The sequence below is a fragment of the Eptesicus fuscus genome, chromosome 6 (assembly GCF_027574615.1).
Source record: "Eptesicus fuscus isolate TK198812 chromosome 6, DD_ASM_mEF_20220401, whole genome shotgun sequence".
NCBI lineage: Eukaryota > Metazoa > Chordata > Mammalia > Chiroptera > Vespertilionidae > Eptesicus > Eptesicus fuscus.
The window spans coordinates 3,744,110-3,770,146 of NC_072478.1; the positions used below are offsets into that span (position 1 = coordinate 3,744,110).

The 26,037-nt window shown below is 56.0% G+C and overlaps 1 protein-coding gene across 1 annotated transcript in view; it reads right to left on the reverse strand.

Annotated features, from left to right (window-relative positions):
• Window positions 1–25,021, reverse strand: part of PRDM5 (PR/SET domain 5) — a 119,678-nt gene extending 94,657 nt beyond the window's left edge. The window contains exons 1-2 of the mRNA XM_054716765.1: window positions 24,834–25,021; window positions 6,374–6,457 (exon numbers count right to left, since the gene is read on the reverse strand). Coding sequence (XP_054572740.1) covers window positions 6,374–6,457; window positions 24,834–24,926 — 177 coding nt within the window. The 5' untranslated portion in view covers window positions 24,927–25,021. The remainder of the gene's footprint in view (window positions 1–6,373; window positions 6,458–24,833) is intronic.
• Window positions 25,022–26,037: the final 1,016 nt, after the last annotated feature.

Genomic DNA, 26,037 nt, shown 5'->3' on the forward strand with positions numbered 1-26,037 from the left:
AGGAGGGAGGAGAGAGGAGAGAGGAGAGAGGAAGGAGGGGGGAAAGGGGAGGGGGAGGGGAGAGGGAGGAGGAAGGAGGGAGGAGAGAGGAGAGAGGAGGGAGGAGGGAGGAGGGTGGAGAGAGGAGGGAGGAGGGAGGAGAGAGGAGAGAGGAGGGAGGAGAGAGGAGGGAGGAGGGAGAGAGAGGAAGGAGGGAGGAGGGAAGAGAGAAGAAGGAGGGGGGAAAGGGGAGAGGGGAGGGGAGAGGAGGGAGGAGGGAGAGAGAGGAGAGAGGAGGGAGGAGGGAAGAGAGAGGAAGGAGGGGGGAAAGGGGAGGGGGGAGGGGAGAGGGAGGAGGGAGGAGGGAGGAAGAAAGTGGGGAGAAGGAGGAGGGAGGAGGGAGGAGGGAGGAGGGAGGCGGAGGCTCCTGTGCTGAGTGGCCTGTGGAGGCCCCACGGCAGGGCTGTGGACGAGCTCCCTTGTCTCCTGGGCAGCGACGGGCGGTGGTGTCCAGAGGGACCGAGTCTTTGGTGAAAACACCGACCAGGAAGGGCCTGGCCCCTGATGAACTGGCAGGACTATCTGGCGTGTTCTGCTGGCCAAATGTGCTGACCTAAGGCATGTGGTCAGTCTTCTCCTGCCAGCCCACCCAGGGCCCGGCTCGGGCCACCCTGGAAGCCAAGGCCTAAACCACGCAAACACAGACAGCAGATGGAACAAAGATGGGAAAGATGGTGAGTTGCAGGCCTGGGCGCCCGGCTGAGCAGCGGGGAGGGCTGGCGAGGTCCCGGGCCAGGTCAGGGGAGCAGGGGCCCACCCCAGAGAAGACAGAGCCAAAGCTAGGGCTCACAGGAAACGACGGGAATGCGGTGTTCACAATTACTCAGAGAAACACGGCTCTTTACAAAGTAATTCTGCATGAGCTATTTTATGGAAGTGTAATATTTACATAAAGTATTCAAAAGCAAGTGCTGGTAGGGACAGGGTTTCTATCTTGAGGGATTAAAAGACTGAAACGAGTGGCGATGACCTCACGTTCCAGGAGCAGGCTGAGCACTGCCGCTTATGCACGTAGCCGCTCCGCACGGGGCGGGGCCGGCAGCTCAGGAAGGCGCTATAAAAGCTCACACAGGCGCCGCTCACGTGTAAACTCAGAGAGCAAGCGAAGGCTCTCCGTGACCCCAGCCAGATAAGCAACGTCCATCTCGCTTATGCTGAAATACGATAAACATAAAGCGTGTCCTTCCTGCCGCCTTCAGGACGCAGGGCGACGCACAGGGACCGGCCATTCAGAGCATGTGGGCCTGCAGCCCCACGCCTGCTGCTCCCATTGTTCCCATCACACGTCGTCACGCGTGATGTGTAATGAAAGATGAGGGTCTGAAACAACGGCGCGGCTGAGGCCCGCGTCCCCTGCACCTGCGCCCCCTCCCTCCCTCCGCTGACCCCCCTGCAGCGCCTGCCCCGCCCTGGGAAGACCCTCGCCCAGCGCTGCCCTTCTAGGAGGTTCCACCAGCAAACAGACTTGGGCCCCGGGTGCTCTCCACGCTCCCGATGGGAACACCGGGGACATGGAAACACAGACACCAATGCCGGCCCCCCAGACCCCGAGCTCCGCCTTCCCTGCAGGCGGGGTGTCTCTCCGGTGAACCCGCACCTCACGCAGCATCAGGACGGCGAGCATCCCAGGCACAGGGGTTGCTGACGGAACACGGAACGTGGGTGTCATCCTCAGGGGGACACTGCGGGGAGCAGACGCCCCTCCTCCTTCCTCGAGAACAAACGTGTTCCCACGGCCACGCTCCCCTCAGAGCTGACCCCCAGCTCCCGGCCGTGCCCGGCGGTGAGAGCAGCCTCCGCTGCCAGTTCTGGGGGACGAGCTGAGGCGCAGGGGGGCAGAGCGGGCGTGCAGGGTGAGCGTGCGAGACGGTCTCTGCTCGTCTTCCTTCTGTTCGTTACTCTATTACTTCCCACACGAACAACCGGGACCCTACCTGTGTCTCCACCCCCGGGGAGATGTGCGAGAGGACGCCTTGTCCTCACCCCTATGAACACGACCTCGCCTGCACCCCGCCCGCCGCCCCCCACAGGCTGGAGGAAGACGCCGCCACCCCCCCAGCAAAGCGAAGGGGTGGAAGGAACGCGGGGAACACCCTCACACTATTAGTCACCCAGCCTGAGCCTGCCTCGCGGGTGAGTCCTCCATTTGACACGTTCCTCGCTTTTTGAAATGAGATGCAGTTGTGTTCCAGCCAAATGCATCTACTGATAAAACCCCGATCGCGCTGTCGGTTGTGATCAGAACCACAATTACGGCGAGTTTTCCAACAATGCAGACATCGCTGTTTCTTGCTTTTTTAACCAACTTTGTGGCCTGGATGCCCAGGACTCTCCTAGTCGGAGGCCGGGTTTGGGGGAAGGGCCAGAAGCGGGCTGGCGTCCTTAGGGCGGAGCCTCCCTGTGCAAAGCAAAAAGGCAGCACAAAACCCACGCCGAACCCCCCGAGGACACGCCCCACCCACTGCTCTGCCTCGCCCCCGAGGAGCGGGCCCGGGTCGGGAGGAACGGGCCACGGCGCTGGTTTGGGGTTCCCAGCATTCCACCGGGCTTCCTGGGTGGCATCTGCCCACGGACGTCTAAGTGGTTCCATTTGGAACCTAAAACAAAACGCTATCGTCTGCAAAAGGAAAACATTTGGTGAAGACAATTCTTTGTTCCAAACACCTAAAAAGACTTCCATAAACAATCAAGGAAAATAAAAGATTTTAAACAATTGAAAACATTTTCCCCCAAAACTAAAACACATTGGAAACCTGGTGCTGAATCAAGTTCCCAAGCAGCAGACCAGCTGCGATCACAGAACCACTGCAAAGAGAGAGAAAACATCTAAACAAAACGTCCGATTCAATATCCAACCCACCGGCCCCTCGGAAAACCAGCTTCAGGCCGTCACCGTCTGCAGGGCAAAGAAACGAGGGCAAAGCAGGGAACCCCGGGGGAGGAGCTCGGGGATCCATAAGCCGTTTCCTTTTGCAACCTTTGCATTTTACATTCTCTAAGCACGCCCGTGTTGACAATAACATACATGTAACGATTATGTTTCTTGAATATGGAGTTTTTAACTAATGACTATGACGCAAACTGTACTTTTGTCCAATTAAGTTTATGCTGTAGACACCTGGCAGTGAAGTTAGCATCATGCCCTCTCTTCACAAGTTCCCAGGATCCACCCCATCATCCTACCCCTTCCCTCTCTCCCGAAAATGCCCTACCTCAGGTATGTCACCACCTGCCACCCAGGTGGCTCAGGCCAAACATTTCAGTCATTCTAGACTTTTCTCTTTCAAAACACAACGTATCAGCAAGCCCCATGGGTGTGAGTTACCTCCACCAACTTCCAACTGGAAGCCAGCCACTTCTCACCATCCCCCTGCGAAGGCCGAGTCAGCCACCAGCCAATCACTCCTGGACCACAGAACAGCCCTCCCTGCCCGGCGCCCTGCCGACGCCCGCCTCCTCGGCCTCTCTCCGCGCCAAGCACCACGCACCGCGACACAGGGCTCTCCTCCAGGCACGCACGACCACCTCCGGCTCCAGATGAAATGCGCTCAGTGACTCCTCCTGCTGCTGGTTGGGGTTTCCCAGGCGGCACTGAACTTGGCCATCTCTCGGGTGCACTGGCCATTTGGGTATCTTCTTGTGTGATATGCCTGTTCAAGTGTTTTGCCCATTTTTTTATCTTGAAATCAGTTTGTAGTTTCTTAATATATTTTGGACACAAATACTTTTGCAGACAAATGCCTTAGGGGGATCTTCTCCCCCCGTCCCTTTCCCTGCTTTTTCCTTCTCTTCATTATGCCCTCTCACCAACAGCTCTTCATCTGATTAGCCTCCAAGTTACCTTTTCCCCTTCACACGGCTACTGCTTACGACTTAAGAGCCTCCACCTACTCTAGATCATGAAGAGTCCTGACTTTCTTCTAACAGTGTATTGTTTTTACCTGACATGCTTCCCTCATGACCTTACATGGATTTGTCATACATGCTGTGAGTCAGGGGCCAGGATGCTTTTCATCCATGGGGTGTCATCCTCACCCAACACTGTCACTGTCAACCCGCCTTTCCCCACCGCAGTGCTAAGGACACCTTTGCTGAAGGCAGTGCTGCCTGCCTCTCCCTGCTCACACCCCAACACCGTGCTATCGCAGGGTTAAGCTAGAATCCGTTTACAATGAGCCCTGATATCTGACAGGATAAGCCCTCGGTCCTCTCGTCTGCTTCTAAGCCGCCTTGGTCGTTCCAGGCCCTTGGGCTTTTCACGTGCATTCTGGAATCCACCCAAAGCACAACTGCTAATGCCCTGTCTGCATCCACGCCTCCCTTCCCAGGCCTGGTTTGCTTTGGAGAGAATCCCGAGCAGCAGCCTTAGTTTTCAGGATGAGCAAAGCAACGCAGATTCTCCAGGTCTGTGTTCGCGGTCAAGAACTCCCGCCGCTCTCTGTGTCCTCACTTTCTCCTTCGGGAGCGAGGAATTAGAGGGATGTCCTTTGGGTCCCACCCCTTCCCGGCTCCTTCTCTTCCGCTGGGTGTTGAGACCCTGCCAGTCACTGCCCTGTGCCCGCCTCCCTGCCACCTCTCCCGTGAGCCTCTCCGAGGGCTGGGCCCTGCCCCTCCCAGGCTCGCTGGTGCCCTCCAGGCGAGTCTGGCCACCAGTGTCCGTGCAGCTGATGGACAAATACGTTCAGATTCTACCTCACAGGCCCAACTCTTGCCACACGCGGTACAAAGACGGAGATTTAGGAAGCAGAGTATAAAGTCCACATCAGGCCTGGGATCCCCGTCACTGTCTCCAGGCTTTTCTGGGGCCATGAACGAAGGGTTCCTGCCCATCTGTTAATGAGGCAGATACTTCAGGCTTTCCCCGGCTCCCACCTGGTCTTCCTTGGTTCGAAGCAGGGAAAGGGGAGTTCTTAATTAGAAGACACCCCGTGTGTAAGTGAAGTGGAGATGGGGGGTTGAGAAGAAATTTCCCCCCAAAATCCATATTTATTGTTTTGAAAGCCCAACTACATGAGAGGTCCCAGTGCGTCTGGTATATCCATTTATTTTAAAACTAGAGGCCTGTTGCACGAAGATTCGTGCAATAGGCCTTCCTTCCCCTGGCTGCCGGCACCGGTTTTCCTCTGGCACCCGGGACCCAGGCCTTTGCTCTGGCCGCCGCCTTCCGTCTTCGCTCCAGCCGGAGTCTTTGTTCTGGCCAGAGCCTTCAGTCTTTGCTCTGGCCAGAGCGTCACTCCTGTAGCTCCCTCCGCCCACCCCGCCCTTCCCCTCACAGCAGGCATCCCGCCCCACCCAGCTGCTCCACGCCTGCATTCTGCCCAGAGGCCCAGAGCGGCTGGGGGGCGAGGCTGCCACCATCTTTGTCGGGTTAATTTTCATACTCACTCCTGATTGGCTGATGGGTGTCACGAAGTGATGGTCAATTCGCATATTTCTCTTTTACTAGTGTAGATAATAATTTACTATAATGCAAGGAGGTTAACAGTTCTTATAAAAACACCTGCAAAGCTTGTAATCATGTATTTTGGTAGCTATATTTTTGAAAATATGTTATTTAGCCAGAGACACAAAATCTTTTCCGCTGACAAACATAAGTAAAGACCTGATGCTTGGAAATTCTGCATTTCATACTATGCTGCTGCCTGGTAGGCGGTAATGACCGGCTGCCCTGCTAACTCCACGGCCCCAGGTGTCAAACACAGCTTCCCTCAGCAACCCTCAAGGGGGGAGATCTAGAAAAATCAACAGATGCAAAGCTTCTAACATGCCCACAGCGTGCCTGCCGGGCCCTCGCGGGACCACACCTCTGAAGAGGTGGACAGAGCGGGACCTGGTGAGAGCGCCGTTTCATCCTGTTGCTCTTTCCTGATGTCCTCGTGTTGAGACAGATGCAAGTATCATGTGGTTAAAGGACGGTACGTTTTAAGGTGGGATTTTCATTCCAACATGGAGCTCAGAGTTGGTCTCTAAGCCACTAGGTCTGTAGCCAGGAGGTAAAGGTAAAGGAATGTAATTCCACAACAGAAAGCGAATCTAAAATCCAAATCCGCTCCTAGCACATGCTTATTTTGACACCCAAACACCCTTATGCTGGGAAATTCCTTTCCTGGGGTAGAACTACATAAACTTCAGAGTTCTAGAATCATCTAGGAAGGCATGTCAACCGTGCTCTTCTTCAAATGCTAAACTTTCAAGTTACTCGGCTTCCTTAAAATGGCAACATTGCATTGCTGTGAGCCACCTGGAGTCAACACCCATTAACCCGCCTGGTAAACGCGCTCGGAGTGTACAGAGACACATGCTTTAAAGGCCTGAAGCGGCGTCCCGCGCTCACCTCCCACATGAGCCTGTAGTCCATGTGCTCGTCCAGCTCCTCGGGCCTCCTCTTCTCCCCGGCGAACGGCCCGAACTTCTCGCCCTGCAGGGGGGACACAGGACAGGCATTAGGTCACAGCCAGTGACTTCCAGTAAGCTATCATTCCTCTTCGGGAAGAGATGCTTTTCTCTGCATCTTCATGCCCCAGGATTGAGATACATTTAAAATATTAACCGATTTATACAACACAAAACATTAAAAATCCAACTTAATCTGTTTCTAGCCTCAGATCCTGAATCCAAGATACAGGAGCCAAGCTCAAAGGGTTAAACTGCTAACATTCAAATTCCCAGGAGACTGAGGCCCTGCCTCTGGCAAGTGGTCACGGAATGAGGAGCCCTGGGTTCCGCCTGGCGTGAGAGACAAGCCCACCAGGCCGAAATCACCTGGTTCCCATAAAAATCACACAGCCAGCCCAACAATGACGAAGGAAGAAGCAGGCTTCCCATGCTCGGAGGAAGACTTCACAAATAAAGTTTAAATCCTCCTGCCAACATTCCAACAGCCAAGGGCACAGCGAAACCAGAGACCCTGGTGCCCGCTGAGGGTCCCGCCCGCAGCCCCCCTGGGTGAGGGTCCCGCCCGCAGCCCCCCTGGGTGAGGGTCCCGCCCACAGCCCCCCTGGGTGAGGGTCCCGCCCGCAGCCCCCCTGGGTGAGGGTCCCGCCCGCAGCCCCCCTGGGTGAGGGTCCCGCCCGCAGCCCCCCTGGGTGAGGGTCCTGCCTGCAGCCCCTCTGCGTGAGGATCTCAGCATCAGGGTCCTGGGCTCCTTAATCGCAGGCTCTGGGAGGGGGACCGGGCTGCACTGTGGCCAGCGCCAGGTGAGAGCCTGGGCAGCAGGAGTGGATGCAGAGGGCCGTGGGGGACCTGTGAGGCAGGCCAATAGGTAGTGGCCCTTTTCTCGCAAAGGGAAGAAGCAGGGACTGGCGACGGGGGCGGGGGCAGGGGAATCTGCTGCCAGATGTTCGGTAGAGATGTGTGCGGGCAGAAACAGCCATGCCCTCCCGCCCGCCTGCGCCTGGTCTTGGGCAGGACCTTCCCTCCCCGCGGAGCTGGAGGAGGAAGCAGCCACCAATCTCTCCAGGGGACTTGTGAGGGGCAGAGTCGGGGGGAATAACCACCAAAGCAATGTTCCCAGGACGACCAATTGCTTCCTGAGCAGCAGCAAAGCCAGCCCTGCGGGGAGAAAACTGCTGCAGCTTCAAGGGGCCCCGACAGCCAACCAGGGTAACTGCTCTTGAGAGCAGCACGCGGGCCTGGTCCAGGGTGCGAGGAGCAGCATCAGAGAGGCTGGGAGCCTCCGTGCGTCACGGGCCGCCCCACGCGGACGCTGGACACGCAGCCTCACCCCTCGGGCAGGCACGGCCCAAAGACGCTTCTGTAAAAGGGAATCATTCCCGCCTGCCCGGGCCTCACCAGGCCGGAGTGGCGGTAGGAAAAGCTGTACGAGAAATGCAAGGACGGGAGGGAAGCGAGCGTTCACTGAACAGCAGGTGCCGCAAGCCAGCCAGGCCGCTGTGAGAATGCCCCAGGCAACAAGGAAGGAAACCGGACGCCAGGGCTTCCATCGCTTGCGATGGTCCGTCACCTAGCAGAGGTCAGAGCCCGTGGCCTGGCCCAGTGGAGGGCTCAGGCGCTGGGCCCGCCCCAGGCCTCTCAGACGCGGGCAGACGCCGCAGGCCCAGGGGAGGAGTTTCCTCACCACCGCCCGGCACCTGCTCCCGGCGGTCACTCAGCAGTGACTGTGGCCCTGAATGGCGCCACTGAGGATGAAGCCACTCAGGACGACAGACTGAAATACAGGAGTGTGTTGGTAGTAAGTGTGAGGATTTGGTATTCACCCACGTGGTGCAACTGTTCCCTCCCCTTGGTCACGTGCTCAGCCTTTACCAGCACGGCGGGTGGCCATAGGTGTACACACTCTCCAAGGCGACCGGTCTACCCTAAGGTGACCAGACGTCCCGCTTTTGGCGGGACAGTCCCGATTTTTAACAATTTGTCCTGCGTCCCGCGGCGTTTTAAAAAAGTCCCGATTTTTGGAAAGAATGCACGACAAGCTAGGGAACGGCGGGAGAACGGGAAGGGAATATACGGTTTTCGGCGGCCATGTGGCTATTTAGCCAGGATATGAGTTTTATATTATTTTTGTTAATTTTATAATGTTAAACTTTAATAATAACAAATAATTGTTGAGAACTGATTATTGAGAACTGCTTATCAAAGTTAGCATTGTTGATCAGTTGTTAGAATTCGACCACCACTGATTGGACTTAATGAACAATGGCATTTTTTGGGGATTGGCAACGACGAAAACATTTTGTAACTGTCTCTCAGACGATACACATCGTACTGCGTGCTAGTAAGCTAGTTAAACAAGTGATGTCATCACAAATCAGCTATTCAGATAATTTAGGTAAGTAATTTATTTATTTATTTCATAAATACATAAATTTTCTTGAATTTAGCAGACAGTACTCGTATTATTTATATTTTATAGTGGCGGCAAAAAGTCTAGCGCCGGCCTTGAAAATGACACTTACGACTTACGTTTCAGCAAATTCAGAGGAAAAATAATACAAGTTAGTATTGTTATTATTTAGAAAGAAATATAGGATTAAAATTAAAATAATTTTTAAAATATAGTTACTTTATAACAATCAATTATTAATTTATAACTAACAATAAAATATGTTCATGTAATTATGTACCTACTTACTGTGTTTTTAAGCAATATGTATATAATAATTTATAATTTTAAATTATTTTTTTTAGATTTTTAACATGAGTAAGAAAAGAGGATGCAAATTCAACGATGATCTAAGAAGTGAATTTCCTTTTATTAAAAAACCAAAAGCGATTACAATATAGACCAAATTTTTAATCAAGAACCCCTCCCCCCCCCCCCCGGTCAATGGTGTCCCGCTTTACCAATGTTAAAATCTGGTCACCTCAGTCTACCCAGGACAGTGAGTGCGAATTTGGAGGAAAAACAAGGAATCCATCAGTTCCACAAAAGACTGAGGAGGAAGGAAACCCAGATACATGCAGTGGGGACACTGTTTGGAGTGCACCAGATGGTCAAGGCCGCCTTGAGCCCGGGACCCTTACCAGCCTCTGAGAATGGGAATCCCAATCAGGCCTAGACCCCATGAGCGGGCGCAAGGACACACGGTACACTGTGCCCTTCTGCAGCCCAAACGCTTGATGGCACTGTTGGCAGCCAGCCTGCTTGACCTCTGAAATAATATTCAGGACACTGGCCAGGTGTGTGAAGAAGTCTGCTAGAGAGAGCAGCTGAGCAGAGCTAGCAAACGCTCAGAGGGGGAGAGGCGGCAGGCACAGAGCATGTAGCTCCCATGTGTGCAGGGGACAGGAGAGCTGGGACTGCTATGATGGGAGGCTAAGAGCTCCCAGAGAGCTCAGGTGCAGCTGCCAGGTTGCCCCGCCAGCGTGCTGGGCAGGGAGACGGGAGAAGCTGCTGAGCCGGAGAGCTCAGGTACCGCTACAGTGTAAGGCGGTCTGTTTAGGGGGCAAACAGCTATGGGTACAGAGATGCTGCTATGTGAGAAAGCTATGTCCTCACCAGCTGGTGTCCGACTGCCTGCCTGCGTGGAGTTTGCTGTAAGGAACCGGTTCGAGAAGGAACCTGCCCTGGGCTTGGCTTTGTCGAATGGGAGGATTTAGAAGAATACCTGGGCTCACAGCCAGTCAGAGCACCAGAGCCGGGCAGGGCTCTGCTCTGCTGACACAGGCCTGGAAGGACTGACAGCTTTGGATATTGCGAACAGGAAGCAGAACTCTGACGTGAGGGCCTCGCTGTTCGTAGCGAGCAGTCACTCTGCCTTAACCCGAACACCAGAGATGCAGCTCTCCACGGTTTTCCTCACACCAGAATAAGAAATACACTTTGCATGTCAGCCAGGCAAATGCGCATATACACACGGAAACACACACATGTAAAAGTAAAATGGGAATTTCGTGACACAACACTACCCTTGCTTGTCACAAAGCACGCTCATACTGTCTCCTCTATTTTAATCACTTGTGTTAAAATACTAGTTTTGACCCAATAACTTAACTTCACAACTCACCAGTAGGCCGCCACCACAGTTTGAAAAGACACCGACATAAAAACATACATGGAGGAAGCAAATGTATGGGAACCTGAGCTCTCTGGATGTGATGCGATGGCCTTCGAAGCACACGTGTGAGGGCATGAGGATAATCTGATCAAAGGCACTGGAGTATCTGTGGCTGCAAGGTTACAACCTGTGACGAGCCAACTGGTAACCCTCCGCAGCTCTGGCGGTGAGAAACCCGGCAGATAAAAAGGACAACGATGGCTGGCTTCAGGGGGGGATTTATCCTCACTGCACCCACTCTCACGCTGACGCTCCCCCTAACCAGCCCGACCCTGTTCACTGTGGCTCCCGCTGCACGGGCGGCTCTGTGTCATCACGATGTCGGTGCACACCTGCGTAGTCACTCGCCTCTTCCCATGGAAAGTCTACCTCAGAGGAAGCCCCTCCATCCCGGGGCTTCACACCAATGTGGGCGGCACACCTGTGAGAGGAAGATTTGGGCCACATACTATACGTATATTATATGTAATTATTTTTCTTTTAGTTGAAACATGAAATTGTCAAATTTTCTATGAAATTAAACTTTTCATACACACTTAATTTTAATTACACTAACATGCCTACATACGTATAAACGGGTAAATAACAAATTTGTCAATTTTTTTACACACATATTCGGAAAACCTACTTTATTATAGAATGGATTTTCAGCTTTAACAGACACTCCCTCACCCAAATTAGTCTGTTCTACCAAGGTGTGTGTGTGTGTATACATATATTTATGTATACATATGTATATATATGCCTTAGCACATTAAACACCTAATGTAAGGTCCATAATTAATGACAGGCAGGAAACCAATGTCTCAAACTAGTTTTCTGAAAATTTCAAACTTTCCCAGCTGGCTGGTCATGGTCAGTTCACCTTCCGTGACTAAGCGGGGGAAGAGTCCCAGGAGCCGCAGGAGGACGCCGGCCCTACCCCTTCCCGTGGGCCTGCGTTACTGACACAGCCTTCGGCCTGTGATGTCACGGGAAGAGCCCTCCCAGAATTCTCCGCTTCTAACCATCTCAAGGGCCACGGTCTCAAATGCTTACAAGGTTGGGCAGGAAGCGACATCAGACATCCAACAACAAATAGCAAGGCCAGGTCGCGAGTGGCCAGGAGGCGCGGGCAGGGCACGCCCGCTGGCACAGTGTTTCCATCTGGTCCAATGTGGCCACGTCCCCGTGGGGCCCAATGCTGCCGAGAGCCCAAACAGTTCAGGGAAGCTGACGACTCGCGTGCGCACGGGAAATCCCTACTTCTCTATCTTGGAAATGAATTTCAGCTTTTCAGAACTGTGTGCAGGTCCAGCACAATGTGACTGCAGGACAAATCCCACCTACAGACACCAAACTGACCCAGTCAAAGTGGCCCTTGGCCCCGCCCGGTGCCCCGCCCAGTGCCCAGCTCCACGGTGCTGCTCTGCGGTGGCTGAACAAAGCAAATCAGGAATCCATTCCATTCGCCACCCACCGGGCTGGACAATAACTTTTAATAAACAAGAAACGTATGATTGCAAACATGTGGGCCATCTTCTGTTAATTAGCTTAATACAATTAGTAAGAAGTTGAAAGCAAGCCTTACTGCAGATTTACTCTCTTAGCCTGGTGGGGCCCCACCAGCCGAGGCTTCAGGAGGCCCGAACCCCAACCCGTCTGCATTAACCAGCTGTGACACATCACACACTTCTGAGCTTCCGTTTCCTCAGCTGTCACACTTGGGGACCTAAGATCTCTTCTAGCTCTTAAATCCCACTAGAACGAGCTCCCGCAGGCCAAATGGACAGCAGTTTGGGAATCAGAGACCAAGAGGGTAATGGGTTGAAACACATTAGCAAGCTCCTACGTCCATAATGATTGTCAGAGAAAGAAGAAAATTTTGTTTTTAAAAGAACCTCCTTTGACATCATTAAGGATAGCAACTTACGAACATGATGAAAGAACGAGGCGTTTGTCCTAGTTTCTCCGTAATAACCCCAGGGCAGGGGACCAGCCGGCAGCAATGACAAAGGGGAGCTCTTCGCTATGGAGGACGCCAGCTTACAGGACGGGGTGCGGGGGGCACTGGAGTGAAATCACCATTTTGAAATTCCTAATCATACAACCGAGGGAGGATTTTCAATGGATGCTACAACCACTGGGCAAAGGTGGACCGTGGAACAGATATCCACCCGTAGTGTCAGCTCACAGACGACTGGCTAAGCACGAAGTGCCTTTATAATAGGAAAGTCACGTGACGCGGCGCTGCGGTACTAGCCGTGCGAGAGGACGAGAGGACGCACCCCTGCTGCAGGGGAGTTGGACGCCAGCCCTTCCTGCCCTCCTCGCCCCCGGTCTGCCACGCCCGTGCTGGGTGCTGGCTGACTCTCCAGGCTCCTCCAGGGGCGAAGGGCGAGCAAGCATGCGCAGCCCTCATCCCGTACCTGTCTCTCACCCCGCACCCGGGGACCACGCTGCCTAGAATGAGCACGTGAATAACACGCGTGGATAAAACACGTGAGAGGGGGGCGTTTGCTTCCTCCGTCTCTCCCGTCCCACTGCTAACGCTGCACCACTTATTGCAATGAAGGAAGCCACCTCTGGCTCTCGTCAATTTGGCTCAGTGGATAGAGCATCGACCTGCGGACTGAAGGGTCTCGGGTTCTATTCGGTCAAGGACACGTACCTCGGTTGCAGGCTCCTCCCCGGCCCTGGCCCTGGTCAGGGCTCATGTAGGAGGCAACCAGTGGTTTCTCTCTGCCTTTCCCTCTCTCTGCCACTCGCTCTAAAAATCACTGGGGAAATACCATCGGGTGAGGATTAACAAAAAAGGACGAAAGAAAAGGAAAGAAAGCGACCTCCGGCTGGGAGAGGCATTCGATACACGACGTCAGTGTGTGAACAAGCAGCAAGGTGAGACGTCCGTCTGGCCCCCAGTGAGGAGAAATGCGGAGATGGAGAGCGTGTAAAGGAAGCCCGGGGCGAGAACCAGACAGTGAGCAAGCCGGTCTCCTGGCTAAGTCCCTGCGACCGAGCACAGAGGGGCGACGGGGAGGCTGTGAAGAGAGTGACAGACATAGCCACGTGGGCTGGGAGGTCCGTGAGGGGTCCTGGTGTAAACAGTCTGGACGTAATTGGAGTCATCTGCGTAGGGGCTGGAGTTAGAGAACACGAAGAAATTGCTATTTTTTTTGTTGGGCTATTAGGGCTATTCAGAAGAATGCCCTGGTGCTGAAATACTGAGGAGTAAACTGTCACCAAGCCTGTGATTTGCTCTGAAATGGCTCGGCAGATAAGAAACACGTCCGTGCAGCTGAAACGCATCGGTGGACCGCCTGCAGCTGAACCACCTGTGTGTGAGATGATGCTCTCAGAGGAGCCGAGTCGCCCCTTGGGACGTAAGTGTATTCCAACGTTAAGGTCCTGGGCCCACCTCTCCCTGGCAACACCATCAGCCTTCCCCTCAGTGCGGTTCTGAAAAGCGCAATTCTGAAATAGCCATCTCCCTCCCCTGCTGTGACTGCCGCCCTGCACCCACCCATTGTCCTTGGTGCCGGACGCTGAGCGGGTGCAGGGCACCGATGCATTCAGGTAGAAAAACTACCCCTACTAGCTTCCCGTTTCCAAGGAGGAGAGCTAACAACCTGCAAGCGAAACCACGGAAGCCCTTCAGCGAGAGCTGGGCCAGAGGGGAAGCCGGGCCCTGCGTTCCCTGCACCTGGCAGAGGCCTGGAGCTGGGCTGCAGCAGCGCCCGGGGCCAGGAGAGTCGCAGTCTCCCACCCCGGCATTCTGAGCCACTGAGCGACAGCAAAGGCCCTGCCGCCTTCTCGTTATGGGGAGAAGATCCGCAAGGCGGAGGCCCTGCAGTGGTCTCCATCACTCTGCGCGGATCCGGCGGGAGTCAGAGCACAGCAGCAGCGTGCCCAGGACGCAGCAGAATTGTTCAAGAAATGCAACACGTATGAAATGAGTATGACATGGGCGGCGCAGGAGACGTGAGGAAGGAGAGATTCTGCGAATATGGGGACCCGCATGCAGCTCCGTTTCCCTAACCCAACCCAAACCACCTGCTTCTCCTGAGACAACCGCGCCTGTCACAGACGGGCAGCTGGGGGAGGGGAAGCCTCGGTTCCGGCCCAGAACTGGTGCGAGGCTCTCTCTCCCGGGGCCCGAGTAATGCACTGGAAACTCCATCCCTTCCCATTTCTCCAGCTAAAGTCCTTGGATGCCCATGACCTTCCCTTTCCTTCACCCATATCCCAGCAGCATATTCCGTCTCCGCCGTCTCCAGCATGGCCGCCGTCTCAGCCACCGTCTCAGCCACCGCCTCTCACGTGGACGGCTGCAGGAACCCTGGCCAGTCTCCCCGGCGACACGCTTGCCCGGCCCCAGTATTCCCAACAGCAGACGAGTGACCCTTGATAAACCCAGAGCCTGTCAGTCACTCCTCGCTCAGAGCCTGCAGCCGCCCCCATGTCACTCCCAGCAAAGCCAGTGTCTGTCCCAGGGCCTGGCAGGGCTGAGATGTGGCTCCTGGGCTCACACACCTCCCCTCACTGACCCTCTGGCCTCCTGCCCCGGACGCGGCCCCGGGCTCACCCATCACGGCCTCACCGGCCTCCTTGTCTGGACACAACAGGCAAACCCCGTCCCAGGGCCCTCGCTCTGGCTGCTGCCTAGAGGGCGCCGCCCCTAGAAACAGGTCTGGCTGCTCCGTCCGTGGAGTCACTGCTCAGGTCTCACCTCCTTGGGGAGCACTGGCTGGACCCCGTTTATAGGACACCCACCCTAGACACCCACACCCTCTGCCAAGTCACCCACACCCAGCTCCGCTGTGCCTTTCCCCCGTGGCACCGATCACATCCTGATGCAGCACGAATCCACCTGAGGCTGCCTCTGTCTGCCTCCCCGGAACGCAGGCTCCCCGCCGCCCATTTCTATCTGTTCACTGGCGTGTTCCCAGCGGTCGGTGCAGATCCTGGGGGCAAAGGTGTACAAGGCCTGAGCAAATGCAAAGTGTGGCACAGCCACAGCCACAGCCATATATTCAGAATGTGACTGCAGGACAAAAAAGATTACTTGAGGGATTGCCACCAGATACTGTGAAGTGAGAAATGCCAGACGATGTGATGGGTTTACTCTTGTCTCATTTGGGGAAAGTCATGTTTTAAGTGTTGGAGCAGGTATTTGGTATATGAGCACAGAAACAGCACTTTATCAGCGTAGAGAAGAGTGTTGGGTTTTGTTTTAGTGAGGAGGATATAGGGGATGATCTGAGTTCCAATTCTGACTAACTCACTTATTACTGACATAACCTTCCTCAAGATCCGCTCCCTCATCTATAAAACCAGGATAAGGGCCAGCCCCTTGCAGGCTGGCTGCAGGGCTCAGACACAAGCTGAGTAACAGTGATGTCATCTGTCACTCACCCTCGTCACTAGCAACCAGCCCAGTGCCTAGCAAGTCCAGTGGCTCCATAAGAATTTGTTGAGTTAACTGTAGCTGTTATCACAAGTAAAATATGAAGTTTCTCAGGGAACATTCGTATAAGTGGGTTACACTTTTTTTCAAGCTGTAATAACCCAGGACATGCAAAGCTGGATGGAGCCGCCACCTGTGAGCACAGAAGAGACACACGTGTGCGGGCGTGGGCGGTGACCGCGCTCCCGCTGTGTCCACACTGGCCATCAGCCCCAGTTAGTACAACAAACACTTCGGGGGGGCGGGGGCGGGGAAGGGCGCCTGCAATCCACCGTCTCTGCAGTCACCTTCACAGCTCACCTCCTCTTCCTGTGTCAACATGTATGCATATGGTGGCTTTTCCCTCTGTGCTTCCACTCACTTTTCCTTTAGGTTTCCTCCTTCCCATGTTTCAAACCCTATCCAACTTGCCTTTTTAGCTTATTGTCTCTTCCAAGACGCAAATGTAAACCTTTATGTCAGGTATGTTACTTGAGATGTTACCCCACCACAGGTCCCTACCACAAAGGCCTTATCAAGTTTGAAAGACAGGGCGCAGTATTGCGGGAGGCGTGGCCTTGGTTTGAAAGACAGGGCGCAGGTATTGGGGGAGCCCAGTCACTGGCAACCAGCCCAGTGCCTAGCAAGTCCAGTGGCTCCATAAGAATTTGTTGAGCCGAAACCGGTTTGGCTCAGTGGATAGAGCATCGGCCTACGGACTCAAGGGTCCCGGGTTCGATTCCGGTCAAGGGCATGTACCTTGGTTGCGGGCCCATCCCCAGTAGGGGGTGTGCAGGAGGCAGCTGATCGATGTTTCTCTCTCATCGATGTTTCTAGCTCTCTATCCCTCTCTCTTCCTCTCTGTAAAAAATCAATAAAAAATATATATATATAAAAAAAAAGAATTTGTTGATAGAATTAACTGTAACTGTTATTTATCACAAACAAACAAAATATGAAGTTTGAAAGACAGAGCACAGGTATTGTGGGAGGCGTGGCCTTTGTTTGAAAGACAGGATGCATTGTGGGAGGCGTGGCCTTGGTTTGAAGGACAGGGCGCAGGTATTGGGGGACTGTGGGTGCGGAGGGGCAGCTGTCCTCAGCCAGACCGCGCAGGGCTGCTCTGGCTCCTGTGTCTTCATCTGTAACATGAGATCGTGCACTTGAGTTTGCTCCGGAAGGTATTCTGCTCACCATGGCTGAGAACACCATCAGCATCTCCTCCTCCTTCTCCTCAGTCCAGACCTGTCTCCCTCTTTACAAGAGGCCCGCGCACCCAGGCTTCACTGCGTGAACCCCAACGCGGCCCCCCTCAGCCAGGACCATTCTGAAGATAAGGCGGGATACTCCTGCATTCGGCAGGCCTGTGGTGGGTACATTTGATCGGGACCGGCACGTGGGGACTCACCCCAGCTAGTCATGGTAAAATGTTCCCCGTAACCTAGGCAAGGAAGCGCTGTGCTTGGGAGCTGTGGCAGGATGCCTAACAGCCCCGGAATGTCCACATCCTAATCCTGAGAGCCTGGGAGAGTGTTACCTCCCGTGGAATGTGACTAGTTAGGGTCCTGAGACGGGAGACTACCCAGTCTGTCTGTGTGGCCCAACCCAATCACAGGGATCCTCACAGAGGAGGCAGGGGGGTCAGAAGCCATACTAGAGGCTGGAGGATGTGGGACCCAGCAAAGGAGGGGGCAGCCTCCAGGAAACTGACAATGGTAAGGGGGGGGGGGGGGGGGGGGGGGCGGGCTCTCTTCAGAACATGGAGAAGGAATCAGCCTGCCCACCCGTTTTACATGTATGTTCTCGGGAACCATAACACGATAAACCGGGTTGTGTTAAGCCCCTAAGCGTGTAAGAATCTGTTACGGCGATAACAGGAAAACAACACGCGGTGCTGTCAATATGTTTTGCCCTTGAGACACCAGGGGCTGTCTCAAGTTTGAACGCGGAACCTGCATCTGCCCCTGAGAAGGGCCCAGGGTGGCGGGAGACAGCGGGGGGTTCATGGGCACAGCAGCCCCCGAGGCAGAAAAGCAGGGGGTGCGAGGGAAGGGAGCGGAGCCGAGGGACCCCAGCCGGCAGGCCCTGCACCTGCTGTGCACTCAGCGGCTAAGGCCCCGGGCCTCAGCAATGCCCTCTCCGGCCTCCAGCAGAGTAAGCCACCAGCAACCTGGGAGGACGGCCTAAAGGGCTTCTAAACACCCAGGGAAGTAACTGGGCATCTGAAGCCCCGGAAAGGGGTGAAGAACGAAGAACGAACTGGAAAGCAGAAACAAAAGTAAAGGTGAACCCGGGACCGTTGCAAATTCTTTGACAAGAACTAGTGATGGAGCAAGTGTGTAACCTGCACACTGAGGGCAGTAACCAGCCTCAGGGGCTGCCGGGCAATAAAATGAGGTCATCTGTGCAAGGGCATGGCAGGCAGAGAGCCCATACTCCCAAACACGCGACTGCGTGACAGCCTCAGGCTGCCCACGATTCCCAACAATTGTACCTGCAAACCGTGCAACTCCATCCAAACTGACTGAGAGCACAGAAGCCAGGCGACTCCCTGAAATCAGCATCACAGGCCACCCTTACCGTGCCGCCGAGGCCACACTGAATGTGTCACCCTGCCAAGCTCTCTGCCTCCATTTCCTCAACTGAGAAGGGATATAATAATAGTACCTACTTCACAGTGTTAATGGAAGAGTCAAGTTCAAGTGCTCAACACGGCAAGTACTGCCTGGACAGTGTGGCTCAGTGGTTGAGCATCAACTCATGAACCCAGAGGTCACAGGTTTGATTGCCTGTCAGGGCACAGGCCTGGGTTGCAGGCTCTATCCCCAGTAGGGGGCGTGCAGAAGGCGGCCAATCAATGCTTCTCTCTAATTGATGTTTCTCTCTATCACTCTCCCTTCTCCCTTCCTCTCTCTCTAAAATCATTTTTTAAATAATAAATGTAAAAATAAAGAATAATAAGAATGAAGGCAGTGTTAATAATAATAATGTGACCCCATGAAATTCCGCTCCCCCAGAGAGCCTCCAGGAGCCCCCAGCATTTTCTGGTGACGTCCTATGGCCTTCTCACCTCACACACCCTCACAACCCGGTTCCGTCGCCGTACTAGTCGGACTGTATGGGAACTGCTTCCATCGCATCTCCCTGCGCAGCAAAGCCTCACGGTGCCCGGCAAAGTCACCCACACGGACACATCCATCCTCTGTGAGCTTCCCTCTGCTACTTGCTTACTTGTTTATCTCCCCACACACAGGACAACAAGCTCCTGTGGACAGACCTGGTCTCTGCTCACCTGCGTCCCAGAGCCTGGCACAGGGCCCGCGTGGCTGACAGTCAGAGGGAGGACAACCAGCGGCCGGCAATGGCCCCGAGGGCAGGGAGGGCAGGGAGGGCAGGGAGGGCAGGGAGGGCAGGGAGGGGAGGGAGGGCAGAGAGGGCAGGGAGGGCAGAGAGGGCAGGAGGGGAGGGAGGGAGGGAGGGCAGGGAGGGCAGAGAGGGCAGAGAGGGCAGGGAGGGCAGGGAGGGGAGGGAGGGCAGGGAGGGCAGGGAGGGCAGAGAGGGCAGGGAGGGCAGGGAGGGGAGGGAGGGGAGGGAGGGCAGGGAGGGCAGAGAGGGCAGAGAGGGCAGGGAGGGCAGGGAGGGGAGGGAGGGCAGGGAGGGCAGGGAGGGCAGAGAGGGCAGGGAGGGCAGGGAGGGGAGGGAGGGGAGGGAGGGCAGGGAGGGCAGGGAGGGGAGGGAGGGCAGGGAGGGCAGGGAGGACAGGGAGGGCAGGGAGGGCAGGGAGGGCAGGGAGGGGAGGGAGGGCAGGGAGGGCAGGGAGGGCAGGGAGGGGAGGGAGGGCAGGGAGGGCAGGGAGGGCAGGGAGGGCAGGGAGGGGAGGGAGGGCAGGGAGGGCAGGGAGGGTAGGGAGGGCAGGGAGGGGAGGGAGGGCAGCGAGGGCAGGGAGGGCAGGGAGGGCAGGGAGGGCAGGGAGGGGAGGGAGGGCAGCGAGGGCAGGGAGGGGAGGGAGGGAGGGCAGGGAGGGCAGGGAGGGGAGGGAGGGCAGGGAGGGCAGGGAGGACAGGGAGGGCAGGGAGGGCAGGGAGGGGAGGGAGGGCAGGGAGGGCAGGGAGGACAGGGAGGGCAGGGAGGGGAGGGAGGGCAGGGAGGGCAGGGAGGGAAGGGAGGGCAGGGAGGGCAGGGAGGTCAGGGAGGACAGGGAGGGGAGGGAGGGCAGGGAGGGCAGGGAGGGCAGGGAGGGGAGGGAGGGCAGCGAGGGCAGGGAGGGCAGGGAGGGCAGGGAGGGGAGGGAGGGCAGGGAGGGCAGCGAGGGCAGGGAGGGCAGGGAGGGCAGGGAGGGCAGGGAGGGCAGGGAGGACAGAGAGGGGAGGGAGGGCAGGGAGGGCAGGGAGGGCAGCGAGGGCAGGGAGGGCAGGGAGGGCAGGGAGGGGAGGGAGGGCAGGGAGGGGAGGGAGGGCAGGGAGGGCAGGGAGGGGAGGGAGGGCAGGGAGGGCAGGGAGGGGAGGGAGGGGAGGGAGGGCAGGGAGGGGAGGGAGGGCAGGGAGGGCAGAGAGGGCAGGGAGGGCAGAGAGGGCAGGAGGGGAGGGAGGGAAGGGAGGGCAGGGAGGGCAGGGAGGTCAGGGAGGGCAGGGAGGGCAGGGAGGGCAGGGAGGGCAGGGAGGGCAGGGAGGGCAGGGAGGGCAGGGAGGGGAGGGAGGGCAGGGAGGGCAGGGAGGGCAGGGAGGGGAGGGAGGGCAGGGAGGGCAGCGAGGGCAGCGAGGGCAGGGAGGGGAGGGAGGGCAGGGAGGGCAGGGAGGGGAGGGAGGGAAGGGAGGGGAGGGAGGGCAGGGAGGGCAGGGAGGGCAGCGAGGCCCGCAGTGGCGGATTCCCCACCTTCAACCTTTCCACAGAGTCACAGCTCCGGGAGCTCGAAGGAACCTACGGTTTTCCACTTTCTGGGTTCAAGCATAATGTCAACAGCACTGCGCACTGACTAACGACACATGGCTCCCTTCCCTCGGGTTCACCCTCCTCGGTTTGGGTTACCTGAGGCCAACCTCTGTCCCAAATAATGCGATGGAAAATTCCAGAAATAAACAATTCCCTCGTTCTAAATCGGGGGCCCTTCTGAGGGGTGTGATGAGATCTCACGAGTCCTGCTCCGTGGGTGAGACAGGTTCATCCCTTCGTCCAGCGCCTCCGCCTGTAGACGCCCCACCACCCTCCCGGAGGTCACTCAGCAGCCATCGTGGCTCTCTGGTGGACTGTGAGGTATCAGTGCTTGTGTCCAAGTCACCCCGACTTTACTGAGCAGTGACTCCCCCATCCTAAGAGCAGTGATCTGGGATTCGGAGACCACAGAGAAGCCGTGAGTGCTCGTTACAGACATGGCGGTCAAAGAGCCTGACGCAGGGTCACAGGGCCCAGGCCTTCCTCTCCCAGTGGGCATCACGGGGGGGGGGGGGGGGGGGGGGGGGGGGGGGGGGCGGCCAGCACATTCGCATAAGTTTATTAAGTACATTGTTAGAATTGCTCGATTTTATTAGTAGTCCTTGTTCATCTCTCCCTGTGCCTAATTTACCACTGCACTTTATCACAGGTGTGGATGTGTAGGAAAAGACATAGTGTATATAGGGCTCCGTACTATCCCCGGTTCCACTCGGGGTCTTGGGCCGTGTCCCCCAAAGATAAGGGGGGACTACTGCATAAGCCAGCAAGGGGAAAAATGGTCATGATATTAAAAAAATGTAAGGTGGGGTGTGTTGCTTAACTTGATTGCATGTACACTTAATGCATTAGCTTTGCATAACTAACATTCGTTTTCATCTGCGTAATAACACTTTGTGACCTAGAATACCTTATCCTCATCGAAGCCCTCAACTGTGCTCCTGAGATGACACTCGGCACCGGGGCACAGGGCGTGGAAAGCGCCATTCTGTCACTGTTAGCCCCAGCAAACTGCAGTGTGCAGACTCCGCCTGGCTCCAACCAAGGGCTTCCCAACAGCCTCTCACCCACTGTTTGCTTCTCCAAGAACAACCATGGCTTACAGGGAAATGGCTACAGAAGACCCTCCTCATGCAATTCCCAGTAAGGCAACAAAAGGAAAGAGAGCCCTCCTCCTCACTGTGTAAATTTCATCCCTCCTACACCCCAAGGAGAGGCGGCAGGCCTGCAAAATAGATCATCACCAAGGAAACACCTCGGACTGGGGGGGAGCCTTGCATTTGGATTCTCTGCAGGAACCCCATTCTAGGACACGCTGCACAGAAAGGTGGGTGTAGAGCAGGATTCCGGGGTCCCCTTGGTAAGGGAATCCCAAGTCTCCAGCAAGATCCCCGAACCTCAGAATCTCAGAACAGGACTGGGTTAGATTCTCTGAGTGTGAAATCAGCAGATGGCTTGACTGCGATCATTTCCTACAACAGAGGTATTCTACGAAACATACATATCAAAGTGAGCTATTCCAAAACCTGGTTAGAGAATAGGAAAACTTTAAATTAAGGCCCTTAATTTAACTGCTGGGATACTCTCTTCTCAGACCCCTGGTTTTATAGCCAGAGTTAGGCCTGTACTTGGGAAACACCGGGGAATCCAGAACCTACATGCAAACAGGGAGAAGATGCGTGGGCACTCAGCGTGGGCCTTACTGCTCACCTCAAATCTGATGCCAGCTTCAATGCCCTCCTCAGCCTGCGGAAGGCAAGGGGGCGGGGGCCGCTCCTCCGTCACCCCTGGCATCATGACCCTGTCTATGCTCAGCAGCCTCATGGTTCAGTATCTCATGATCGTTATGAATCTATGCCACTCCCAGGATGTCGTTTGGATTTACTGAAAACACCTGCACATTCACCTGAAATACAGGTAAGCATTCTAGGTGTGACTGGATGGGGATCTGTTTCACATGTTGAAGTTACAGGAACCAGGAAAACAGAAGTGTGTCGTTAGTACTGCAAGAGTCAAATGCGGTGACCTGATGATTTTGGAAGCTTTCCATGCTATCACCCCAAACAATAAAAACATCCAAATAATCAACTACGTGGAAAAATAAGTTGGAATTATTAAACATATCAAAATAAAATACATTGACCAGCTATTTCTTTCTTTCTTTTTTTTTTTTTTACCAGCTATTTCTTTTGTTGTTGTTAATCCTCTCCCAGGATATTTTCCATTGATTTTCAGAGAGTAGAAGGGAGCGGGCGGCACAGAGAGAAAGACAGAGAGAAACAGTGATGTGTTGGGTTGCCTCCCACACGCCCTGGGAATGAAGCTTGCAAGGGAGGTACACGCCCTTGACCCGGGACCCTTCAGTCCACAGGCCTGATGCTCTATCCACTGAGCCAAAGCGGCCAGGGCCAGCTATTTCTAAAAACCTAAATAATATAAGGCCAAAAAAAAGGAATTATGTAATAATTCTAATATTTGTGCAACTTTTTAGTATATCACTTTTAGTAACATTAAACAAAATAATGTATGAATATTCACATTTGGGCCTGAGATCTTCAACAAAAATCCATATGGGAATTTTTATGTCTTGTGAGAAAGAATTAAGGCAGAATTTCAACCTCTGCTTTGAGAGAATGCTGATTTCACATTCATCCATTGGGCAAAAGCATCCATGCAGCAGCCCTCCCACCCAGGTTAGGCTCTGCTCCCGGGGCGCCTCTGAGCAGTCCTCAAACTCCCATCTGAGGGAGTGAACACGGCTCCTCCGATCCAACCATGCCCTGGAGGCAGCACAGGGCACGTCAGGGGCGCCTTCTGGGGGCGGGTCACCCTCCTTCACCTGCTCCTCGGTGAGGGAGGGGAGATCTATGCCCTGAGAAAGCCTCCTGGTGTCTGCCGAGTCCTGTGACCTCCTTGATAGCATCCCTTACCCGCACAAGCCTGCTCCTGCCCACACCACCATTTTTAAACATGTCTGTTAAGGGGGAGGGATTGGGGGTCGAGGGTGGAGTGGGGGTGCTAGGAAGCTGGCAGGGAACCATCTGGAAGGACCCAGAGCTCTGGACTCGGCAGCCATGGGTTGGAAGCCTGAGTAGCCGGCAGGAGGCAGGAGGCAGGCCCTGCAGTGCTGCTCCTGCACTTCTCACTCCGGGATGAAGGCTGCTCTCACGGAGTGGCGCGGGGGAAGTTTCTCCCGTGGGTGGGTACCAGGTACCTGCACAAAGTGCCTGCTCCGTACCCGGCGGCCCGCATTACCCCGGGCACCTCACCCCTGCTGCCTCTGTGGTCCCAGACTTTACAGATCCCGAGAAACCGCTAGGACCCAACTGTGGCAAATGCAAAGGTTTGGAATTTTCCAGTCCTCTCTCCTAGGCCTTCGCTTTCAGCATCGGCGCCCCCAGGCTGGTCCCCTGGGCACAGCGCAATGTGCTCCCTGCGCACTTGCCTCTGCTCCGCAAGGAGAGACCTAGCCCGAGGGACACCCGGAGGCGGAGAAAACAGCTCCTGCAGTGGGCACCTCCGGCCCCTCGCTCCTGGGGTCTGAGCGAGACCGAGCCGCGTGGGCTGCGCGCGGGGCGGGTTCCTCCGAACGGAAGCGAGGAGGGGGGCGGGCCGCGTGCGCGCGTGGGGACCCCCGCCCGCGGGCGAAGCCAGCGCGGAGACGCGGAGCCGGAGAGGAGGCTGCACCGGACACTTCCTGCGGGGGAGGCCAGACATCCTGCCGCGGGCCGGGCAGTGCCGCCCCCCGACCGGGCAGCGGGCGCGGCCGGCACTGACGTGGCGCTGCAGCCCAGGCCGGCGGGCCGGGCCGCCCCGCGGAACCTGGCCTCCGTCCCGGGACCCCGGCCCCGGCGACCCCGGGCGAGAAGCCGGCGCGCTCGGCCCGCGGAGGGCGCGGGGAGGCGGGGCGCGGGCCGGGCACCCACCTTGGCGACCCTGCGGGCCGTGTAGAGCCCCATCCCGTCCTGCACGCGGGACGACTTCAGGGAGAACCTGTCCGGCACGTACATGCCCAGCATCCTCCCTCCGCGGGGGGCGGCGCATGGGAACTTGGGGTGCCGGCGAGGGGCGCGGCGGGAAGGAGGAAATGGAGCCTTCCTCCCAGAATCCCCACCTCCCCGCCGATTCCAGGATCCCCCGCGGCTCGGCCCCTCCTCGCCGGCTGGCGCGGCCCCAGCCTCCGCGGCTCTGCTGCCCGGCGGGGCGGGGGCGGGGGCGCGGGCCAGGGCAGGGGCGCCGCGCGCTGATTGGCCCCGAGGCGGCGGCTCGGACCCGCGCCCGGGCGCGCTGCCCACTGCAGGGCTGACCGGGGCCTCCACCCCCGCCGGCCGCCCAGCGCCGCCGCCCAGTCCAGCCCGGGGTCTGCCCCTCCGGAAACACCAAATGCCAGGCGGGGTTTTACTCCTGGATGCAGAACCAAGTGGGGCTGCCACAGCCACAGCCACAGCCACAGCCACAGCCACAGCCACAGCCACAGCCAGGCATCCCCCAAACCAGCTCCACCAGTTCCAGGCTCCTGGGTCCGGGACACACGGTCCTCCCGCAGCCCAGGGATGCAGCTTTGTTTGCTCCTGCTTGTCTGAGGGGTTGAAGTCGTGGGGTCCAATGAGTATGTTGTTTAATGTGCAGAGGACAAGAGTGTGCACCCCCTGCAATCAATCCATTTCAAGTTCATTCACACTTGATCACGAACTATTTAAGTAATATTTAAATGGAGTAGAAACTACTTTTTTAGATGGTTCCAGTCCCTGGTTAGTTCTTCCACTTCCCAGGATACACTGTTCCTGAGGCTCTTGCTTCCAAATCACCTGATCTCATGGCTTTTCTTCCCGACCTCCCTGGCGGTGGGGGCTGCAGCCCGGAGGCCCAAACAATGAGACCCTCAGTCACAGCAGTGCACTCAGCCACAAGTCTGGTTTCGGTGTTTTTAGTCAAGTTAGTAGGTGTCGTAGGGCAAGCCAGGAGCTTTCTAGTCTTTTCTCCTGATGTTCTTGATAATTTTCTATCCGGGGTCTTTTCTTGGAAACCATTGATGTTCCCATAAACAGTGGTGTTCCTTATAAACCAATAAAATAATAACTTAGGCAAAATTAATGACCACACTCTTAAAAAACAAAATTCAACTGAATA